This window comes from Triplophysa dalaica, chromosome 6 (genome assembly GCF_015846415.1).
Source record: "Triplophysa dalaica isolate WHDGS20190420 chromosome 6, ASM1584641v1, whole genome shotgun sequence".
NCBI lineage: Eukaryota > Metazoa > Chordata > Actinopteri > Cypriniformes > Nemacheilidae > Triplophysa > Triplophysa dalaica.
The window spans coordinates 14,558,289-14,580,710 of NC_079547.1; the positions used below are offsets into that span (position 1 = coordinate 14,558,289).

Below are 22,422 nucleotides of genomic sequence, written 5' to 3' on the forward strand. Positions count from 1 at the left end.
TATTCTCTTTATTATCTCTTATACCTTTCTATAACTCTGTCTTTCACTCTGTCTAACTATAAAAATACAAACAAATCTTTAAATGTTGTTTGGGCTCCACCTGATTTATGTGTGTGGTATACACAATCTCTTAATGTAAACACTACATTCTACAATCACACTTTATGTTAGCTTTTATTTCTGTTAGCTAGTTACAGGCAAAAATATAGAGCTTGTATTTGAGAAAGGTGTTAAGACTGTCAACTAAAAATGTAATGCTGTATGCTTCGGATTGCACAGAATGAGCAAGCGATCATGAATAATAAGTATGATAGCAACCGTTAGCTAGTTTGAGAGAGCAATTATCTTAGATATTGTGTACATGGAATGCGTTTAGGCAGGCTAGCAAACTAGTTGAAATCATCACGAAATATCTTCTATGAGGTTCTAAACGGCATGTTTCATGAAACAGATTTTAAGTTTGCCGCCTCTCGCTCCTTCCTCCATTCATTAAACAGCTGATCACCTCATGCTTACAAAGGGCATGCACAGAAATGTGGATTTTCTGATATTTTTGTTTAAACATATTTACATCTCTTTTGCGTTTTATGGTAGACAATCATTTGATGTCAGACTATCAGGGCTATGTCGGGCGGATTTACAACATGCAAGCTCACCCATTTCTCCCAACATGAAAATGAATGGCTGGGACAGGAGTGTGAGGGAGACCAGGGAGAATAGTAAGCTTCATTATTTCCTACTCAACTGGATGCATTTTAGATGAATAGAACGTCTAAAATTTAATGTTGAAAGGTTTATAATGACTGCCTCCAAAGTTAAATTATTTAAAATGTATTTGTAGTAGAGTAGGCGGGGCGAGACCGTGGTTCGAGTCCAGTGAGTAATTGTGAATGAGCGCCAGCTGTGCGCACACCGGGCTCGAATCACGTAGGAGATTGGGAGCATATAAAAGGAACAAGCGACCGGACTGTCGAAGAGAGAGGACCGGGCCCGAACTTGTGTTACGGTTGTATTTGTATTTATGTTTATGTTTTGTTCCCCGGCGGTCGTCCGTGAGGGGCCGCCGGCTGTTTTATTACTTTATTAAATGTTTGAAATGTCTTTCGGTTCCCGACTCCTTCCTTCCCTTTTATTGAGATTTGTTACAGTATTATTTATAGTTTACTGGCACTTGTGTCTAATTTATGCAGTTATTGTCCGAAATATGAAATAAACATTATGTGGTTTGAAACACTGAACAGTTTTAATAAATGACAAGCGCCCGCATCACAATGGGCGAGACTTACTCTGGTACAGTGCCAAACACAGCGCGCAACTCTTAACTTTGTGATCTGCTCCAGAGAACAGCCGACTACGATCCCAACTTTGATGTTTAGTTTTAAAATATATTAAGACTTGCCGAGTCATAGTGTTCAAGTCTAAGTCAACTCGCAAGTCTTCTCTGATTTTGTCGAGTCGAGTCGCAAGTCATTAAAGTTTATGCAGTGTTCATTATCCAATCCCATTATAAACAAGAAACACAAAACAATTTCACAAAATCTGTATTTTGGTTCTGAAGAACAAAGAAAGACGTTGTATGATTGAATGAAATGAGGGTGAGTACATAATGACAGAATTTTTTGCATAAAATAAGCCTTTAACTACATTTCCATAAGCAGAACTGTATACTGTATAGGTTTGACTACATGTTAGTAGCAGTAAAGTAGCTTCATCCTCTTCAAAAATAAACCTACTATTCCCATGATCCCTTTACTGTGTGCAGTAGACAGCCAGTTCTTTCTGTGTCATTAATTCAGGATGGAAAAAATCATTACCAGCGCTGCCTTCATGAGTGCCTCAGTTCAAGAAGAGAATAATTTATGCAGTGGGTCTTCTACCTCATGAATATGTGATGTTTGTATCAAGTGCCTCTTTTTTCTGTCTGACTCTATCTCTCACACTCTCCCCTCTTCTATCTCTGTTATTCTCTTTAGAAGCTTGAGGAAATAGACAGATAATTGCTTCACCATTCTTACGGGCCTGTTCTATCACAAGGAGAAATTGCATCTGATGCACAGGCCGCAATTAGGCAGCTTTTCAAATGAGCTTATCGCTCTCACTCTTTCTGCATTGGCAGAAAACAGAACAAACAGAAGAACTGCGCAAAAACAACCATTATCTGCAGTGTTCATCCACGTATAATGTAAAAAAAGTACTTTTACAGAATTTGACAAATTATATACAGTATGTATTATTCAAATATGGTCAAAAAAACGTAAACTTACAGAAAAGACCAAACATTTACAAGGAAAACGGGGGAAAACATTCAATTTTACCGTAAAATAACTGTTATTTTACGGTTTATTTCTGGCGCCCCAGATTTTTTCTTACGTTACATTAGAATTTTATTCATAAAAATGCCCCTTAGATGTGAAGCAAGCGTTTGCCACTTAGTAAAATATTACGACCACAGAAAAATGGATTGCAAAAGGTTGATGAGATACAAAACTTGATATGGCAAGTAACAGTATTATGTTTAAATTGGTTTATTTCATTCATAACTATGTTTATGATTAACTATGTTTAGTTGCTCACAATTAACGTTATGTCATGTGTGGACTTTTTCATGTGTTCAAGTTTACTTGATATATTAACATATATGTTACTAACTAGGCATGTAATACACAATAATTGTTCATTCAGTTTCACCAACTTTCTGTATGTTACTGTATTTACTTAATTAATTGCATATGTGTTCAATCGGCCTCCTATCGGCCAATCAGCCACAATGCTTTCTTAATATCAGTATCGGCCATTAAAAAACCCATCGGTCGGCCGCTACTTCTGTGTTTTGAAAAACGATGTTGACTATTATTAAATATCCTTTATGGGTATGGGTAACAAAAATCGCACACATAGACTACAGTTACAGAAAGTATACTAAAGGCTACCCCCAAAAAATACATTTTGGAATTAAAGCAGTTACTTGCATAACTTTGGCTCTTTGGTTGCATTGGAGAGCTTTACTTGTTGTCTACACACATTCTATGTCTGTATTTTTTCATTATGCTCCTAAGAGCTGAGGTGAGCTAAGTGTGTGGAAAAGACCTGCCTTGTTGTGAAGGTTTTTGAAGAAGGATTCTAATAATTTTCCCTGGACTATTTAAACAAGCTGATATATTATTTAATATATAATAGGCATAATTAGAAACTAACAGTTGGAGGGATGCAGAGCAGTTGAGAGAGAGAGCGAGAGAGAGAGAGAGAGAGAGAGAAAGAGAGAGAGAGAGAGAGAGAAAGAGAGAGAGAGAGAGAGAGAGAGAGAGAGAGAGAGAGAGCGAGAGAGAGAGAGAGAGAGAGAGAGAGAGAGAGAAAGAGAGAGAGAGAGAGAGAGAGAGAGAGAGAGAGAAAGTAAGAGAGAGTGAGAATGGCGACAAGTTCGAAATGCTCAAGCGTCACATGATTTATGTAGAATTTAGAGTTCCAGGAAGTCTTGGTTATTCCTTTAATTCTTATATTTTTGTAAATGTCTTTGAATATGTTAAATGTTAATCTCAATTGGTCTGTTCTGCTGCAGCTCCATGCATTGCTAGTAACTTCCAGGAACTACTAAGGCTACGCTGAACCTCCATTGCAGTAAAAAATGTTTTATGAGGTGAACGGAGTTGACTCTCTCTCTCAAAGGCTCCTGGGTGATGGAGAGATACTAAAAGATCTGTCACAAGGCTAAGATAAATAACAGCTCAAATCTTGCTCAGTTATTCACACAAAGCTGTCATGACTTTAGTGTGACAACATGATGGTCCTTTTTTCTTTTGGGTCCTTTTTGACAGACAAGGTCAATAGAAACTGTCAATGTATTAAAATTAATTGAAACTCTGAGGTTAAATAAATAATGAGATATTTCTCATTTTTAGATGAACTCTGCTTCTTGAAATGAAAAATAAAGAAACATAAAAACAAGTCAAGCTATTATTTATTCATTAACAATGTTTAAAAAAAATCAGGCTAGATTTAGAAATCTCTTCGTAGTGTGCACCACAGGGGAAGTCTGCTTCACAAACCCTATTTAAAGGAAAATGCTCTCTTTCAATGACGCATATGATTGAAGCTTCGTATTACACGGTTAGTGTGTTTTAAGCCTTTTTGGTTGTAATTTCAGCCTGTCTTGTCTTTACCTGTGGAAAAGACGACATTTCTGGAAACGAGTTTGTAGTCCACAATGGAGAACTGTGGGAGCTCGATTCGCGACACACCAGTCACCGCATTTTCTCCTCCCTTCCAGTAAAACTCGATATCATCTGTTGTGTATCCATCTATAGAACAAATATGCATCAAATTAATCAAAGCATAAATAAAACAAGTAAATATCTCACGATTTATGTTTTATTAAGATTTATGGTCACACTTCAGTATAGGGGGCAATTCTCGCTTTTAACAAACCATTTACTACGACGTTTCCCCCAATAAACTCTTAATTTGTAGCTTATTATTTAAAGGTGCAACGATTTACCGGCCAGAGACCGGAATCGGCCGTTTTTTCATATGACCGGCCAGTCAGTCTCACGTCTCACTGATTCCTAGCCGATCTTCTGTTGCCCGTGATGCGGGCAATAACTTCACAGTCGTCAGGACACTGAAAGCCGCAAGTATACATGTAAACGTGCGTGCGCACAGCCTGTCTTTCACAGCTCGTTTATAATCGTTTATATTTGGGTCCACAGGAACAGTCTCTGCTGACTGACGTGCATGTCTCATATCGGCTGACTGCAGGCGCGTGCACATGCATCATGTACTGTACAGACAAAAAGGTGCACTGTAGTTCATCTCTCGTTGCTCTGTCTACATGGGGCATGTATGCTTGCTAACAGTAATGCTGAACTCTGACAGACGCTAAACTCATGATGAAGTCGTTTACTCTGTGTAAAACGTAAATTCCATTCAACCGGATGACTTGTCTTACGTTTAAACTGTGGTAATTTCACATAAGAAAAATGACATTCAACACAACTTCTACTTTTTTTTTTTAAATCCTAAAAATAAAAAAATGAATAAATCAACCAAAATATGTGATTTAGTGTATATCTGATTGAGTTCTTTACTATCACAAAAAACTGCAAATACACATCTAGTAAAATTCACTCATAAGATTTTTTTTTTAAAACAACTTGTTTTAAAACTACAGACCCAAGATAACGTCAATTTATTTTACATTTCAGCAAAAATGAAATAAAGCAATGTTAGTTTCATAAACCGACACAGACAATAAAGTTGAAATATTTTATTGTTATCTGTGACTTTTGTGAGATGAGTTCAAAAATGAAAAAGGTAAATTAAGTGATATGTTTAGTTATATTTTATTATTTGTACTTCTTTTCAGTCCCAGAGTTCTTCAATTTAAGAGTTGTTTGGGCAAGAGAAGATTGTAATTTAATGCAGCGTGGGGAACTGCATTTAGGGAAATTTATGTAACGAAAAAAAAAAGATTTGCAGTGAAGAAAAGTAATATGGTTTTATATATAGAATACTGTCAATTATAATTTGTGGATAGAAATTCGGAATCGGCAGGTTTCAATTGTAATAAAATCGGCAAAGAAAATTGCAATCGGTGCATCTCTATTACAGTATTAATACTTTGTGTGGTAGTTTTTTGGTTTAGGTATTGGGTAGGCTTAGGGATGTAGAATATGATCATGCAGAATATGTGCTTTATAAGTGCCAATAAACAGCCACTATGCCAATAATAGGCATGCTTATAACAACTAGTTAATACTGAGAATTGCTCCCTATACTGTTGCCAGATTTATTAACAATCATATTTCAATAACTTCTTTCTTCTATCTTTCAGTTCTATATTTCAAGGGACATCAATAACTAAATGTTTTAAGATCTCTGTCCCAGTTTTCTGACGCTTTCCTTAAACTCGCTAATCAGAGAGCTTTAATTTATGTTGAATAAATAATGTTTGTTCAGAAAAGCTTCTCCCTCATTTCAATTCTGATGATGCTGTTCCTTAAAATAGTATTTCTTTTCCATAATTAGTACGTGTAACATATGCTGAAAAATAGAAAAAACAGCACAAGTGCATTGTTAGCATAATCATGCATATGAGCATCTGTTATGCACAAGTGTTGGAAGCTGTTAGGGGTCAGTTATCCCACTGTGCCACAGACCGTTCCGTATTGTACCAGTATTGTCGTGTTCATAAACCATGATGAGTTTTGTGGTTTATTAGCATGTATTTGTAGGCAAACAATACTGTCTGAAATTCACATTTGGGCCCCGTAGACAGTGCAGCCTACATCAATATGGTTTTGGGTGCTTAAACTCATTCTATACATATAAAGTTTGATAAGAGTTAAATAACAATAACATAGCATCTTAGGTTCCAACTGTCACATGTTTGTTTTCAAAGGTAACAGGTTTATCAGCGTTTGACTGATCCACCAAATAGACCATCTCCAGACTAGCTCTAACCAGCATTAACCAACATGGACCATGAAGAATATTTACGCTGCATGGTATAAGATGCTTTTTGGGAGAAGAAGAGAGTGTGTGTGTACATGTGCAAGGTGAGATAAAACTTACAACTCTCTATCTCCAGAGTGCAGTTCTGTTCATCTAATGGATACCTCCTCAGATCCATCATGCAAGCAGCTGTGGTGGTGATTCTAGAAGCACAGACCAACATGTTTATGGCTTTCAATTGCTTTTACACTGAGCCAATGATATTTTCTATCCTCTAATCCTCACACAACCCATTTTTAGATTTACATTATTTAGTATGTTTATAAAGCCATCTTCTCGTTCCCACCCAAGGTGGCTGGTGCGCACAATGAAGGGGATTTAATACCTTGAGGGGATATTTGGTCCTAACAATATAGGAAAACCTGACCCACACAAACATACACAGGTCAGATAACTCAAACAGAAAAAAACAGTCAAAGACAGCTCAATAAATTCAATACACTTATATGGTAGTATATAAAAGACAATGTCCTACATGCTCAACAATACTGAAAAACTAATTATTTAATATTTATTGTGGACATTATTCAGGTGAACTACACTATGATGTTAGTGCTGTTTTGCTAATCAGTTCTTAACATACGAAAGTGCCACATTAGCAGAAACAAAGAGAAACTGTACCATATTATTATTTATGAAGATTTTATTAAATACTATGAGCATCACATTAATTATATATGAGATCTGAATAAGTAAACAGCAAAAAAAGGTTAAAAACATGAAATGTAAATGGAGCAGTGAAACAGGATGGAACATGAAAAAATGTCTCATTCAAAAGGCTTTTGAACCAAATATAGCGCAGACCATGAATATGCAAGATCGTGCATGAGTGGGCATGAACAAAACAGAGATTTCAATAAGTGTATTTTATACCACATAATACAGTGTTTGCTAATCTTAAATAAAAGTACTGAAAGTTCCCAGACATAATTAGAAATCACAGTATGAACTTCAAATATGAAGACAAGTCATCTCTAAGATAATACCATTGATTATTGAAAGTAGGGTTTGCTTTCTCATAACCAAATAATGATTTTTTTTTATTGATTGTTGGAAGTAAACCTGTTACTGATGTAATCTGTGTTGTTCTCTAGTTTTGTTACTGGTTTTAAAGGATAAGGGCATGTCCAAGTTGGCTTGTCCATTCTGGCATCTGCCCAGTTTGGCAAGATTCTACCAAGTGACAGATGGAGTTTGGTCCCAGAGCCTTTAATGTCAACAAGGACGTGATATTTTTTAATCCGCTAAACCCATTTATTCTCCTATCCTAACTACGCACGATTATATAATTGATTTCAATGTATTTATTTAATTTGACATTCAATTCTTTTTCCTTTTTAAAGGGGATGTGCAAAAGTGTTTTATGCATTTCGACGTCTTTACAATGTTAAACGTGCTGTCTTCTCATGCTTGAAATGGTCAATTAATCAAAAAACGAGTTGGACGTATGATTCCCCCAGCGTTTGTATAGGTTTCAGACGTTTTTTCGAACATGAAAATCTGTTTCATAACAACTTTTCTTAGTCCCTTATTGGACAATTCTCCCGGAAAAGCATGTCCACGCGTCAACCCGCTAGAGCGAGAAGAAGGAGCACGCTCATGCGTCAACCAAGGAATGCATGAGCATACGCACAACCAGGTGTAGCAACATGCGTTTGCGAAGTTAAGCTGTGTTTGTTTGACTGCATTTCACTGAGGAATGTTATATGAACGGTGGATATAACGCTGGATTTGGAGATTGTTTGAAACTGATAGATGGAGCCTTCCCAGCGCTAAAAGATGCCGGACATGAACCGCACAGGTCATATGTCAGTGTTTTGGTGGTAATGGGTGCTCATGTGCTTTAGATCCGATTCACTATGTAAGGTCTTTATACTCCCCTGAAGACATAGTTATGTATATTATAATGTATTTCCTTCAATAAATCCTCCAAAAAACTACACACTGGATATTTAAATTGCCAGGGAACCCACATTCCAATACAATCTCACAGAAATTCGTAACATAGTTAAAAATAATTTACCTATTGAATCGTATTCATGGACACGAGTTTGAACTTTTATGTGTCACTCTGCACGACTTTCAATCTAATGTTTTTCAACAGGAAGTATCTTTCCTGTGTATTTTTGAATAAATATATATATGAACAAAATCTGACTGGAATTTGTATATTTTTACAAGGTGGCACATTCCTATGAATTTGTACATTCCGATCTCTTTCATACGTTGTAGTATTATTTGCCTTTATCTGTGACATTAGGGTTTTTTGTTGCTTAGTAACCTCGTACAATTTGTGCATTTTACCACAAATTTGCCTTTGAGCCTGTGAGCCACCTCAAAAAATGTATAAATATAAAGTCGTGCTGACTGACATAGAAAAAAAGACGGAATTCGTGTCCATGAACACAGATCAATAGATTCTAAATTTTGTGACTGTGTCACGAACTGCCGTGAGACTGGGTTGCCCATTCTGATAAAAAGGTACAACTTGAATGCTCTGAAAGTCGCATGGATAAAAGCTTCTGCCAAATGCATTATTGTAAATGTGAAATGTAATAGCTTACAATTTTGGGACTCATTTTAGTGCCAGGCCTTTGAATTAAAGCAATGGCCCTAGACATTATCATTACTAAACAAGTGGACATATCATTTGAAAGTTCATTTAAAACGTGTGGTCCCCTATCATGCATTTAAACACATTTTTAATTTGTTTTTTAATCCCTTCAGCAACACTGCGTACTAAAGCAGTCATTTGATTTTTTCATTGTCTCTTTAGTGCTTGTGCCCTCGCAGCATGTGTGATTCCCATCCATCCATTTAGATTAAAGGATCATCAAATTAGCATTTTGACATAGCAGCATATAACATTGCTATAGAGTGGGTTATATTACGACGATTCATATGGCCCTGCTTCGTGCAGTGTGTAAATTAAAGAGGGGAACCTTAAAAAGGAACCTTAAAAAAAATTATAATGAAAGAAGACACATATGCCTTACCATAAATATGCAAGGACATAATGGCTCCTAGTTTCTAAGAAAAACAAATAAAAGTTTTCTATCCTTACCATCCCTACATACAGCTGAATGCATTACATTATGATAGACCTCCCTAGTTGAACTGTGAAATGATGTTCAATGGATATCTGACGATACGTTCAGGCGTGATGCGATAAACCGTGAAAATCGGAAGAGGTTCAATAAACTTTCCTCTCATGCACCATGGAGTACATTAGCATATGGGTACATCAGTACACGGGATCTCATTTGGAATAAAGTGAGAAGCTAAATCAGGCTACGGTTCCTGGCTTGGGGCTCAAGAAGTAGAGCTTTAGCTGGAAAAGGGGATGAAGACGTGCCTGAGCTCTTCGTTATGGGAATGAGCAGAGCGGCTCCTTTAAGATCAGACTCTGATAACACTAAAGGGTTTTAACAAGATAAAGGCACACATTAGCACTTATGTAATTTAGTAGCCGAGTGCACTGACCAGAATAGCACCCGTTCTCACAATACATCAGGGTGTCCGCTTAGGTGTCATGCTTGTTCCTCAACAGTTATAAGTCAGATCAAAGCAAATCATCTGACCGGCAGATTTAATTTAACAATTAAAGTGTTTGGTAGAGGTGCACTGTAAAGTCCATTTGATAAGATTGTAAAAGTAATGTAAGTGTAATCTGCTGTAAAATGATTTTGGTTAGAAGAGCATTCTACTAATCTTTATTTATGGCAGTAGGCTACACACGTGAGAAGCAGAGGATCTGGGACTTTAGCAACCAGTTCTTACCTTAATCCATAAAGGACTGTGCCATCTGGGTGCAGACGGATCATGCGGTTCTTCACCGTGACACCATGGACAAATGACTTCTTGTCATTTAGGAAATATGTGTCAGGAACCCAGAGCTGGTCGGCCACCCTGTTATCCAGCGTGAGATTAAGAGGGATTCCAGAATATGCTAGCCGCTTGTCCCTCCAGTACTGCTGGAAATACATGGTCAGCGTGTAGTCCTATAGAAAAGTAAAACAAAAGCATCAGTATTTAATTTACCGGGCACAATTATTAATAAATACAGAAATAAATATACATGTGTTTATTTATATTTCTAAATATTAAAATTGACATGTATATTTTTTAAATATTAATATATTTAGGAGAAATTATACAACATATGTTATAAGACAAACAGGAAAACAGCAGCAAGAAAATAGATAAATAAGTAGAAAAACAATACATAGATAAACTATAACAATAAACTACAATACAATAAAACCGCCAAATCACATTTACTATGACAAACGAACCGACCTTACACAAAATTCACAATGCTTTACATGAATCCATTGATCAACAACTCCTTCTCCAAAGCGTTTAAACCTCAGTTTGATCTTGTTTAAAAAAATTGTTATCTACAATAATTTACGATATTTTAAATACCTAACGATAACAATAATGTACAAACAAATTATCAGGGTAAGTGGCATTATTGAATACCAAAAATAGTCTTTCCGAAATATTTACAACAAGATCTGTAATGTACAGTGCATAACCATTCTATACGATACATTTTTTTGTGAGCTTTAAAAGGACTCACAAGCAAAAATCTTCCGTTTTTCCCTAAGACTCAAAAGTGCCGAGGTCGGATTTTGAAATCCAAAGGCTGTGGCCTTTGGTAAATAGATTTTCTGTTGTCCGTGTGATATTTATAGATGCATCAAACATCTTGGATTGGAAACAAGCTGCCTTTGGCCTCCATTTTTCAAGCCTGTCTGCCATGAAGACGCTGCGTGGCTGTCTCCGCGAGGCAGTCTGGTCTGCACTGCACAGACTATAGATTTCTATTACCATTGCGGTACTCTCCGTAGAATATATCAGCTTATAGAGCTATACTATACGACCCTAGCAATACACGGTATAGAAATTCAATCAAATGAAAGCATCGGCATGATGGACCTTATATTTGGGCTGTCTAGCGGACTCAATGAATTTTAAAAGGGTTGAAGTTGTGGAATTTATGGAGTTATTCGCCTCCTGGACCAGTGCTGAATCTAGTCGGCACAAACTACTGTATAAGGTACTCATGGGTAAAATGAAGACCTGACATCCTGTCGCCTACAATGTGCTTAACCTGTTGATGTAATAAGAGGTAATTCACTTAGAAACATAGAGGGTCCCTTCTAGGCTCAGACCCCTGAGGTGGACTTCAGACACTGCCAACAGATCTGTGAATACAGAGGCTGTGCGATACAGCGAGTTCATTAGCTAAAGAGAGACAAGAGGGGACGGCGTGACACGGACACCTTCCTTAAGATAACTAATGTCTGTGATCTCTCTCTTCATCTTTCTTTATTTCCACCCCTCTCCTCCCTCCTGTTTTTTCTCTCCTTCTTCCTTCATCTCTTTCTGTAATGCTTTGTTTTAATTACACCCGAAATGACACTTATAGATACAAATCTTTTCCACGATACAGTCATGTACTGTGCTACTGAAAGTGTAGATGCTTATTAGAGTATTCAAGAGTGCTTGATGTCCAAGACAAATGCAGTGTTGGTCAGCAGTGCCATTACAGGCAGTTCATCTACATTTCTCAATAGTGATGTAGGGCTATTTCTGATAGGGTGTCGTTTTTAATGACTCTGTTTAATTGATTAAGGATGCAGGGTGGATTTGCAGCATAAGCAGTTATTTTACAATATATAATATCGCACACTGCACAGAAGCACTTCCATCAAGAATAACACGTCATAATATTTAGTTATGAATAAATATGCATAATCATGCACTCTGTTATCATAGAAGATTAGTCAACGTTAGCTAAGCATACAGTATTAACTATACTGCTGGATGTTTTGCCTGTTTTCATAAAACAGATTTAGCAAAAATGGGAAATAGTTTGTCTCTACTATGTGTGTATCTCCTTTATTTTGCATTTTGTTTAAAACAGGAATGGCCACAATACATCTACGTAATGTTGATAAAATGTAAATTTGGAGTGGTCTTTATACTGTATATGCATAGGACACCACTGTCATGTATAGTCGGTTATTTGATCTGGTATAGCGTTTAGGAATGTATGGGTTGAGTGAAGTGTGTAAATACCAAGCATGAGCGTTAGTCATGCGTGTCAATCACGAGTCTCTCCACCTGTCACTTTTTCTCTATGTGCCTCCATCACTGTTTCTCGACGTGTGTGTGCGTATAGCATGTTCTGCGGCGAGGTGTCTCGAAGCTCTTGTTATGGTGACTTCCCAGGGTTTCGCTGTGTTGGCTTTGTGAATCACTGCTGTTACACAACCTGATCCTGACAAACCAGCAAAGCCAGAATCATTTTGAAAACTGTTAAACCTGTGTCACATTCATGCATGTTCATACATCTGTATATGTGTGCTATGACGCGACATTTAAAGCTTGATGTCGACTAGTCGCGGGTCATTTGATGTTCATGACACCTTTAAGAAGATGGCAGACTGTTCCAATAGACCTACGCGCAGGATGGATGTCATTTCCACCCGCTTCAACAGGGTTCTGTCACACTCCAGGCAGTAGTATGTCATATATATTATTATTATATTACATATAATAAATCTTGTCCTGCTTCCATACGCATCATTCACAATGTATCCCATTTCCCTCCGCAACATTCACTTTTTTCTGACACTGCAAAAGCTTGTTGGTAAACCTATCAAATCTTGTTGCAAAATATTCTATATCTCTTATTTTATTTATTAATGACGTCATCGAGAAGTCGATGTAAACCCGAATTTTATCACATAACAGTTGACTTAAAAATATCTGGGGTCGTTCAACTCCAGTATACATGCATAAAGGTGTCACCAGATCTCAAATATATCAAAGTACTTACATCCATGATGTATATATGCAAATGTTATACATAATTCATATTATATCTACACATATACTTCAAACTAAAATTATAGGAGTACATGTCAGTGACAGAAAAAAAAAATGCATCCAAGAATGCTGCAAGCTATATCTCAGGGTATGACTCCTCAGTAAATCATTGTTGCAGTTTTCCACCGAGAGATACAAGAGAGGGATCCCCTTATGATAAAGTGACACCACATTCTGACATCTACACAAGTTCCCTTGTCCCCTAGATAAAAATAACATATGAAGTGCTAGAGAAACAAACAGAGGGAGATCGCTTCAAATGTGAAACCGACAAGCTATTAGTGTGGGGCTGATATGAAACACGTGGGACCTTGAACTGATTATTGAGCGGTGGTGTGGGCTGTGTTCAAAGCGGATTACCAGTGTATTGCTTACTGTGTGCTGCTTGCTGTTTTTTAATGTATAAATTGTTAAAAAATGTCCCAATACATGTTATTTAATAGTAATTTGCTTAATATCGTCGCTGTTCTTCTGAAACCTTGTCCAAGTTCGCAGTTTTTCAAGAAATGTAAAAATCACTTTACTTTTTAAACTATTCCATTCGGTGTTGTCAAAGCTGAGAATCACTTTAAAATACTTTTTATCTCCACGTTGCGTTTAAACCGACAGATTGGGTTCGCCCTTGAGGACCTATCAACTTCGACTAGTTTAGAAAAGGCCAATGAAATTGGCGAATGAAATTTGCATGCCAGACTCCGCCCCTGGACATCAAGGTATAAAAAGGAGACGGCGTGCTGCATTCATTCACCTTTCGTTCTCCGGAGCCTTCACACATGATCGACTTCGAGACTTCAAACTCTACACTGAAATAGTTCCAGAAGTGTTCAAGTTTTTTCTCAAAAAGAGCAAATTTCTCCAGCGTGGCATGTCCTGCTGTTCTCTTGGGTGCAACACACTCATCGAGGAGGGGGGGCGGACACGATGGCTGCCCAAAGTGTGGGGTAATACGCACAACGGGGCGGGTGCCACCTGGGGGAATCAATCTAGACTCCCTCAAAAGCGTGTAGGTTATCGGCATCTCTGGTGTCTGCCAAGCTGCCCCCTCTCTATATGCTATGGCCAACCTGCAGGTCCAGGCCAAGGCGTTGAGAGAGCTCCACAAGGGTAAGACCAACCCAGCACACCAAGGTGACCGTGCGGCCCTGGGTCCACACTAATGGTCCAAGAGAGACACCTCTGGCTGAACCTTGCATAGATGAGTGACACCGAGAAGGTCCGTCTTTTTGATGCACCCATCTCTCGAGGGGGGGCCGGAATTCTCAACAGCAAAGAAGCAGACAGAGGCTATCAAGCATATCCTCCCCGCCGTAACTCGGCTGCCCTCCGGCAGTCGAGATCCCATGCACCGTTCGCATCCCAGCAGCCCTGGTCCTCTACGACTCCCTCCGGCTCCAGGGCCCCCTACTCAGGCGCCCCCCAGGAAGAAGACGTCAAAGAGGAGAACGGATAAGCAGCCGCGGACAATCCTGTGCAAAGTGTAATACAGTTCAAAGTAGGGAAGAAAGGAGGCAGGAACCTGGCGAACTTTCCACAAACTTTAATAAAAATAAACAAACAATACCATTGAGGCATGGTATGGAAGTATGGAAGTATTGAACCTCACGGTTGACTGCCGGCTCCTAGAACATAAACACAAACTTAGCACACGCCTTCCTCGTTACACAAAGCGTCCTCTTTCTCGGTATGGAACTCAACTCTGTCTCCATGACAGCACGACAGCGTGCCCAGTCAGTATTAATACAATGTCGAGTTCCCTGGAGAGAGTGGCACACCGGCAGCAGGCGTAGGGGCATTCAAGCCCCTTGGAGACGCCACTCTTCCTCATCTCACGATGAAGACGGTTCTCCTGATGGCGCTAACCTCCATCTAGAGGGTAGGGGACCCACAAGCATTCTCTGTGTCCCCTGATTGACTAGAATTTGGGCCCGGTGATTCTCATGTTATCCTGAGACCCCGGCCTGGCTACATGCCCAAAGTTCCCACCACTCCCCTTCGGGACCAGGTGGTGAACTTACAGACGCTCCCCACCGGGGAGGAAGACCCAACCCCATCTACTTAGACCGCACACAGAGCTTCGAGAGCTCTGATCAGCTTTAGTCTGTTTTGGAGGTCAGCAAAAGGGGAGGGCTGTCTCCAAACAGAGATTGGCGCACTGACTGTGGTTGCCTTCATGACGCGTACCGATCACAAGATCGCCCGTGCCCACTAGCAGTGAGAGCTCACTCCATCCGGGGTATAGCCTCCTTGTGGGCACTTGCTCAGGGTGCCTCTCTGGCAGACATCTGGAGAGCTGCGGGTTGGGTTACACCAAACACCCTCGCGAGGTTCTACAACCGCTGCGTGGGATCGGTATCAGCCTGCGTCCTGCATGGCAACATGTAGGACCGTCAGCCGGTAGTGGCGAAACCACCTTCCCCCCTTCCTATAGGTGGGTCAGCATGCTTCTTACTCTCCCTTCTTCCCCCACTGGGTGAAGAACAGGCATTTCATCCATCACTAAGCAAGCACCTCCTGTGGGCGGGCTGGGCAGAGCAGCCCTTCCCCTTAGGCTGGGTACCAACTAAGTTATCATCCAAATAGCTCTAACCGGACCTAGTGCTACCGGACGTTGTAACCCCCCAATCGGGCGGTTCTGTCTGATGTATCATCATGATTGGTTTCCACCTTGGTAACCCATGACCTTCCCTAGGTGGGCCTCCAACTTGCGGTAAATTCAGTCCGCACATTTTCCAATGAGTTCTCCCCTGGCAGCAGGACCATGTTGGTGTCTCCACTAAACTCCTCCCTATGGTAGGATGTGGTCTCTGTAGCACAACCCCCATTTTTGGAAGTAGCGCTTACCCAGTGGCCTTACAGTACCGGGTGGCTTCTCGCTCATAGAGAAACAAGACCGCCACCCGTGAGGGCTGAAGGCAGGGACTTCCCACCTTTTCAAAACCTCTGGGACCCCCTACCTATCCACTGGAAGGTACAATTTTTGCGAAAAAACTCACGTCTGACACGCCCAGGCCAGTCACTGTCGCATCGCTAGAGATTGTAAAACGGCACATCACTGTCACTTTACATCGAGCACTTTACATCGAGAGGCCGACAGAAAGGGAACGCCTTGGTTACGTATGTAACCTCAGTTCCCTGATGGAGGGATCGAGACGTTGTGTCCTCTTCGCCACAACGCGTGCCACCCCGCTGCAGCAGTCGTGAGAGGTCTCAGGCTCCTAAGAACAGAGGTAAATGAATACAGCACGCAGTCTCCCTTTTATACCCAGATATCCGGCTGCGGAGTCCGGCATGCAAATTTAATTCGCCATTTTTATGGGCCTTTTCTAAACTAGTCGAAGTTGATAATACACAACGTCTCGTTCCCTCCATCAGGGAACTGAGGTTACATACGTAACCAAGACGGTATGTTGACACAAATAAATAAACTGCTGGCCAATATGTGCAGTGTGCTTTATAGTATACAACAATGCAGATTAATTTGCAACTATACACGAATACATAATACATACTGATATACTATGGAAGTATGCTATTATATTTCGAACACAGCCCCCAGGCCTTTTTTGATTGAAAATAATTAAATAGGAATCATTCAATTCATTCATCATTCATATTTTAATTTGTAATAATTTGGGTCTTTTAATTGGTATGTTAGTATTTAAGTATTTTCCAGTCATGATAAGGATCAAAAACAGAAAGATTTGAGTGTCAAAATGTCTGAAAAAATCTATCAATTAGATCCTCTGGTGGTCGGGGGGGGGGGTGTGTATGCTCTCACACAAAGACGTATGCCAGTCAAAGAGCATTTACATCAACTTACTTGCATAACGTCTACTTTGAACACTGAACTAAAAAGCAAGTACAAAATACAGACTTTTTTGTTGTAGGGCTTTTATCCAAATCGTACAACACTTAAAAAATCCCATTGCTTGTTACTTAATAACAATGTTTCAGACTCTTGAAGCGTCAGACTCTTACATCCTCTGTTTGGAACTGCCCCTGACAGCTCAAGGTTCAGGTCAGTTGCCGACCCTGATTTCATTAATTTTATATAGATTTTTCTCCTGACTCCAACGTGCTTCTTCCCATGCAAGCAAGTGCGCTCGGAGAAACAGCTACAGTAGAGTATAGAAAAACTTCCTGGTAACAACGGATGAATTTCCGGGGAGCGGAGAGAGATGCTCATCTCCAGAGCTCTGAAACGCAACAGGCTGTAGTTAACATGGTGTTCAAAGAGGCTGATGTCACAGCGTGATCTTGCTGGTTGTCCTCTCCACTGCCTGCGAGTGCTCTGCGGGGATAAGCCCAGGGGCTTTGCGGCGTATTTTGTATGTGTGTGTGTGTGTGTGTGTGTGTGTGTGCAAATGTTCCCGTGTCTATTGCGCCTACTAAGACTTTCAACAGGAGCTTGACAGTATCCCACAGGGCATTTTGGCGTGATTTCAACAGCGGGAAGTCCTCTTAACACAGGGTTCTATCTATAATTGAAGTGGAGATGGATGTCACCTCATAGTTTACGCAGTTTTGGAAGGCACTTCCCACAGGAGTGAAAAAACACAAATAGGATCTCTTGAATGTCTCAATAGTTTCTCTTGGATAACAATGAGTAGATGGAGAGCTCCTGTTTTTCTCCTATAAAACAGCCTGTGATAATCTCACATGTGACCCCTGAAGTTTTAGAGTCAGTATTTAAATCTCAACAGACTAAATTATCTGGGCTATACTCTTCACATTCATTTTACATAGATGTAACGATATGTCGACAATATTTGGTATTGGTCAATAAAAGCAATTTTTCACACTATCGGCTACCGATGGTTGAAAGCAGATGATGGTCATGGCCGATATCCTGCAAATCAAAAAATGACAGGAAAAAGCTGTGAATTTTTGCTCTGTATATACAAAATGTAAAGAAACATCACCAGTTTGATGTTCAATATTAATAATCAGCTATTGGTATCGGTGGAGAAATTTAGTTTCAGTGCATCTCTAGTTTTATACCTTTATAATTTTGGTAACACTTTACAATAAGGTGCTATTTGTAAACAATTAGTTAATGCAGTAGTTAACATGAACTAACGATGAACAATACTTCTACAGAATTAATTAATATTTATTAATCTTAATTTCAGTATTTACTAATAAATTATTCAAATCAAACGTGACACTGTTAACATTAGTTAATGCACCATGAACTAATATGAGTAACTGTATTGACATAATTGACACAAATATAAGAATCATGAAGAGCCATCCCTTATCCATTTTTGGGGTTTGGGTATCCTGATTTGTACATTTTAATTAACAGAAACCCTACAAAGTCATCACTCATAAACTGTGTCTTTGTTGTCGCATCCATAACTCATGTATATTTCCCTCATATTAAATAGAGAACATGCATATAGAGTGATTTTTTCTGACGTCTGGACTCTACAAACACCAATTTCAAAAATTACAAACATATGGTTCAAAGTATTGCTAATAACATTCTCTGAAAGATTAAATTTCAAGTTTTGACTACAAATATCACATCCATAACGCTGAAACTGCCCTTCTATATCATTCTAGATATAATAGAAACATCTGAGACAAATTTGATTCTTCATGAGACACAATGCAGGAGTCTTCTGAGTAATCTTTGAGAAATAAAATTCCTCTCTGGGTTAGAGCGTTCCCTGCTCCATTTGCCTCCAGGTCATTCCAACAGACACCAGCCACTGAAAGGCAAGCACACCTATTTATCCCAAAGGTGGAGATAATAGGCACTTACTGAAGTTTAGAGTTAACACTTCTATACACTGATATTACGCCTGATTGAACAATTACAGGCCACAAAGCCGACTATCAGGCTAAAAATAAAGGGGGTGAGAGCAAACAAAAGACTAAATATATTAATAATTCCAGTCTCCTTGACAACGCTCTCTCTCTCTCTCTCTGCAGAACGCCCACACAGGCTTGCTGAGATTTGGGCCGATACCTTGTGCGATTCTAAGATTTCTCAGGCTAATGCCATTTACCTTCGGTGCTTTTCTTCTTTTACTGTACTTCGAAGGTTCTGTTAACAAACGAGCATGCAACTCAACGGTCATGTATTGAGTTAAAGGAAATCACCATCATTCATCATCAATAACCAAATCATCATAATGTTTCTGAAAGCTTCTGAGTTACAAGCCACACAGATCAATAGATCATTTAGGCATTTTCTTAAACATACATCTTGACCGAAGCACAGCAGGCACGACTGGAGCCTTTTGTAGATATGATTATATTTTCAGCGTTTCATGCTTAAAAACAGTAATTTCATAAAACCACCCCCACCTCCCTCTTCACCTGGGTAAGTACCACAAAAATCTTCAAATCCTGACTAAAGATGATATTGGTTTCCAGGGCAACCACTTATACTTGCTACACACATTGTGCCAGAGCGATCATCTGCTGTGTATCCATGCAGAGCTCACACTGAATATGTTTTGCTCTTGTGTTTTATGCACAGACAGAATTTCAGACTTGAGAATTTCAGTCCTGTGCGTCAGTAGCAGTTATGAAATGTTCCCAGACTTCAGATGCTGTCAAGAAAAATTCTCATTCATTCAGAGAGAATATCAGCAGCTTCATTACAGATCAAATGTTTATAGAATATTATCATTTCTTTTAAGCTCAATGGTTAATTCTCATTACATTCTTATTAGCATAAAAATACAAGGATGTTAACTTGAATCAGCACATAAATTAAAGGCAAATATTACGACAAAGTATATTATTATAGTTCTAATATTCTTATTGGGGATAGTTATCCCAAACATTAAAACTTTGTCATTATGCATGGCCTCTTGTCATTCGAAACATCTAAGGTTTTATTTCTTCTGCAGAACACAAAAGAAGATATTAATAAAAAAATTGACATACACTAGAAGTCAATTTTAGAGTCTTAGACCTTTCCAATGATATATAGTTTGTCATGATTCGATTAGAAATTACATGCACAATATTGACGCAAACTTAGGTGTCCCGTATACGGAACAGGTGAAACTTAACAGGCTACAATTATGGTTTTTACATTAGGATATAATGAAAAATGGCATGTATTATTGTAACAAAAATCGAATATATAAAAAAAATAGACATAATAAGATGTTTTTTTAGTGAAATAAATGTAATTTCCTATTTCAATTTTGTGTTGAAATACTGGTGACTAGGATATGATCTCGACAGGTTTCCCTCCCCTGCATTTCAAAAAACAGCAGCAGTGTATTGATTATGTTTGCATGCTCCGGATTTTTGAGAACTATTCTGCTCGCTTACAGCACATCTTGACAGTGTAATTTAATATTGCCTGTGCTGGGCCCCTCTCAGGATAGGCTGTGTAAGCGGCATGGTCCGTTAGATGCAGATTGTATTTAATTCATTTTTATGAAAGAGCGTTAAATTTTCAACAACTTGCACACTTTCCCTGAAATGAGATTTCATGTCATTATTCTTGTGTTACTGCTCAACTCTGCGAGTCAAAATGTGTGAGTGTAACATTCACTCTTGAAAATAAAGGTGCCTAAAAGGTTCTTTGCAGAGATGGATGTCATAGAAGAACCATTTTTGGTTCCACAAAGAACCATTCAGCAAAAGGGATTGCACATAGTCAGAAACAAATGTATAGTGCAATGCAATATAAGTTACTTTGCATAAAAGCGTCTGCTAAATGCATAAAAATAAATGTTAATAAAGAACCATCTCTTTTTTACTCTTTTAGAATCTGAAGATTATAAAGATGTTAAGACGTTAAAGGTTCTTTATGGAACAAGAAGGTTCTTCCATGGCATCGAAAAAGCTTTAGAAGCACCCTTTTTTTAAGAATGTTGGTCTCAACACTCAGACACTGTACTCTGTCTTAGCAAAACACCAAGCAATGTGGATAAAAGTAAACAGTGACATTTCCTCTGTGTTGTGTTTTATGGACAATAAAATGCATTGAAATCAGAACATCACATTGTACCAAAAACATTTATCTCATTTTAAAGTCATAGTTCACCCAAAAAAGGACAATTCGGTCATCATTGACTTTTGCTCTTCTGCTGAACAACAAAAGAGATATTTTGAAAAATGTTGTTAACTGACACCCATTTACTTGCATTGATTGTGTCCATAAAATAGAAGTGAACCAACCTTCTTCTAAATATCTTCTTTTGTATTCTTTAGAAGAAAGAAAGTCATACAGGTTTGACATGACAAGAGGGTGAGTAAATGATGACAGAATTCCATTGTTGGGGTGAACTATCAAAGCTGAGTCAATGTGGATATGATGTAATATAATTCAGTTTATGAATCACAGAATAATACTAATGTGAAGGTATTTGTACAAAAAAGCAACTAAAGATATTGCTCAGGGCTCAATATGAGTTAAGCTCTATTGAAAACATGCTTCACATGCTGATAAACACTGAACATTTTCCTCTCATCATTATATGTGTTTAAACAAATAAAAAAAGTAGTGTTTACAGTAATTCACGTACTATTTTAGTGACTGATGATCCAAAAATTTTCTTGTTCTCTCTCAAAATTGTTTTAAAAGACAATCAACCACACAATGTAAATTAAGCAATGTAAAATGTACATTAAGCAATGTTAAATGTACATTAAGCAATGTAAAAAATACCTGACTTCTTTAAAAAACTTCCAACACATTATGGCAAACAATTTTCACAAACTAAACTTACAAAATATTGATAATGTGTACAGGTAAATTCAAGACAGTGATTCATTCAACCAACCAAAAAACTATGACATTTTTTCCTAGGAAACCCCCTATGGGGTAAAAATCTGAAGTGCATCTCAGTGTAACTTGTCTTGTCTCAGCCTGTTTGCTCGATGCTGTGGGAAAAGCTCAAATTCTCCTGTAATTTCTACCTATGTCACCACAGAACCTCTGGGACCGCTATTTTCGTCGCGTAATCTGACGGCAAGTCGTTCTGAAAACATACTCTATTGATCTTGCACCTCTTGGTTTTAAAAACATACGCA

At 38.6% G+C, this 22,422-nt stretch overlaps 1 protein-coding gene across 1 annotated transcript in view; it reads right to left on the minus strand.

The window, feature by feature from the left end:
- gabrb3 (gamma-aminobutyric acid type A receptor subunit beta3) overlaps positions 1-22,422 on the minus strand; it is a 45,625-nt gene that overhangs the window by 17,483 nt on the left and 5,720 nt on the right. Inside the window, exons 4-6 of the mRNA XM_056749831.1 lie at positions 10,288-10,508; positions 6,568-6,650; positions 4,158-4,295 (exon numbers count right to left, since the gene is read on the minus strand). Coding sequence (XP_056605809.1) covers positions 4,158-4,295; positions 6,568-6,650; positions 10,288-10,508 — 442 coding nt within the window. The remainder of the gene's footprint in view (positions 1-4,157; positions 4,296-6,567; positions 6,651-10,287; positions 10,509-22,422) is intronic.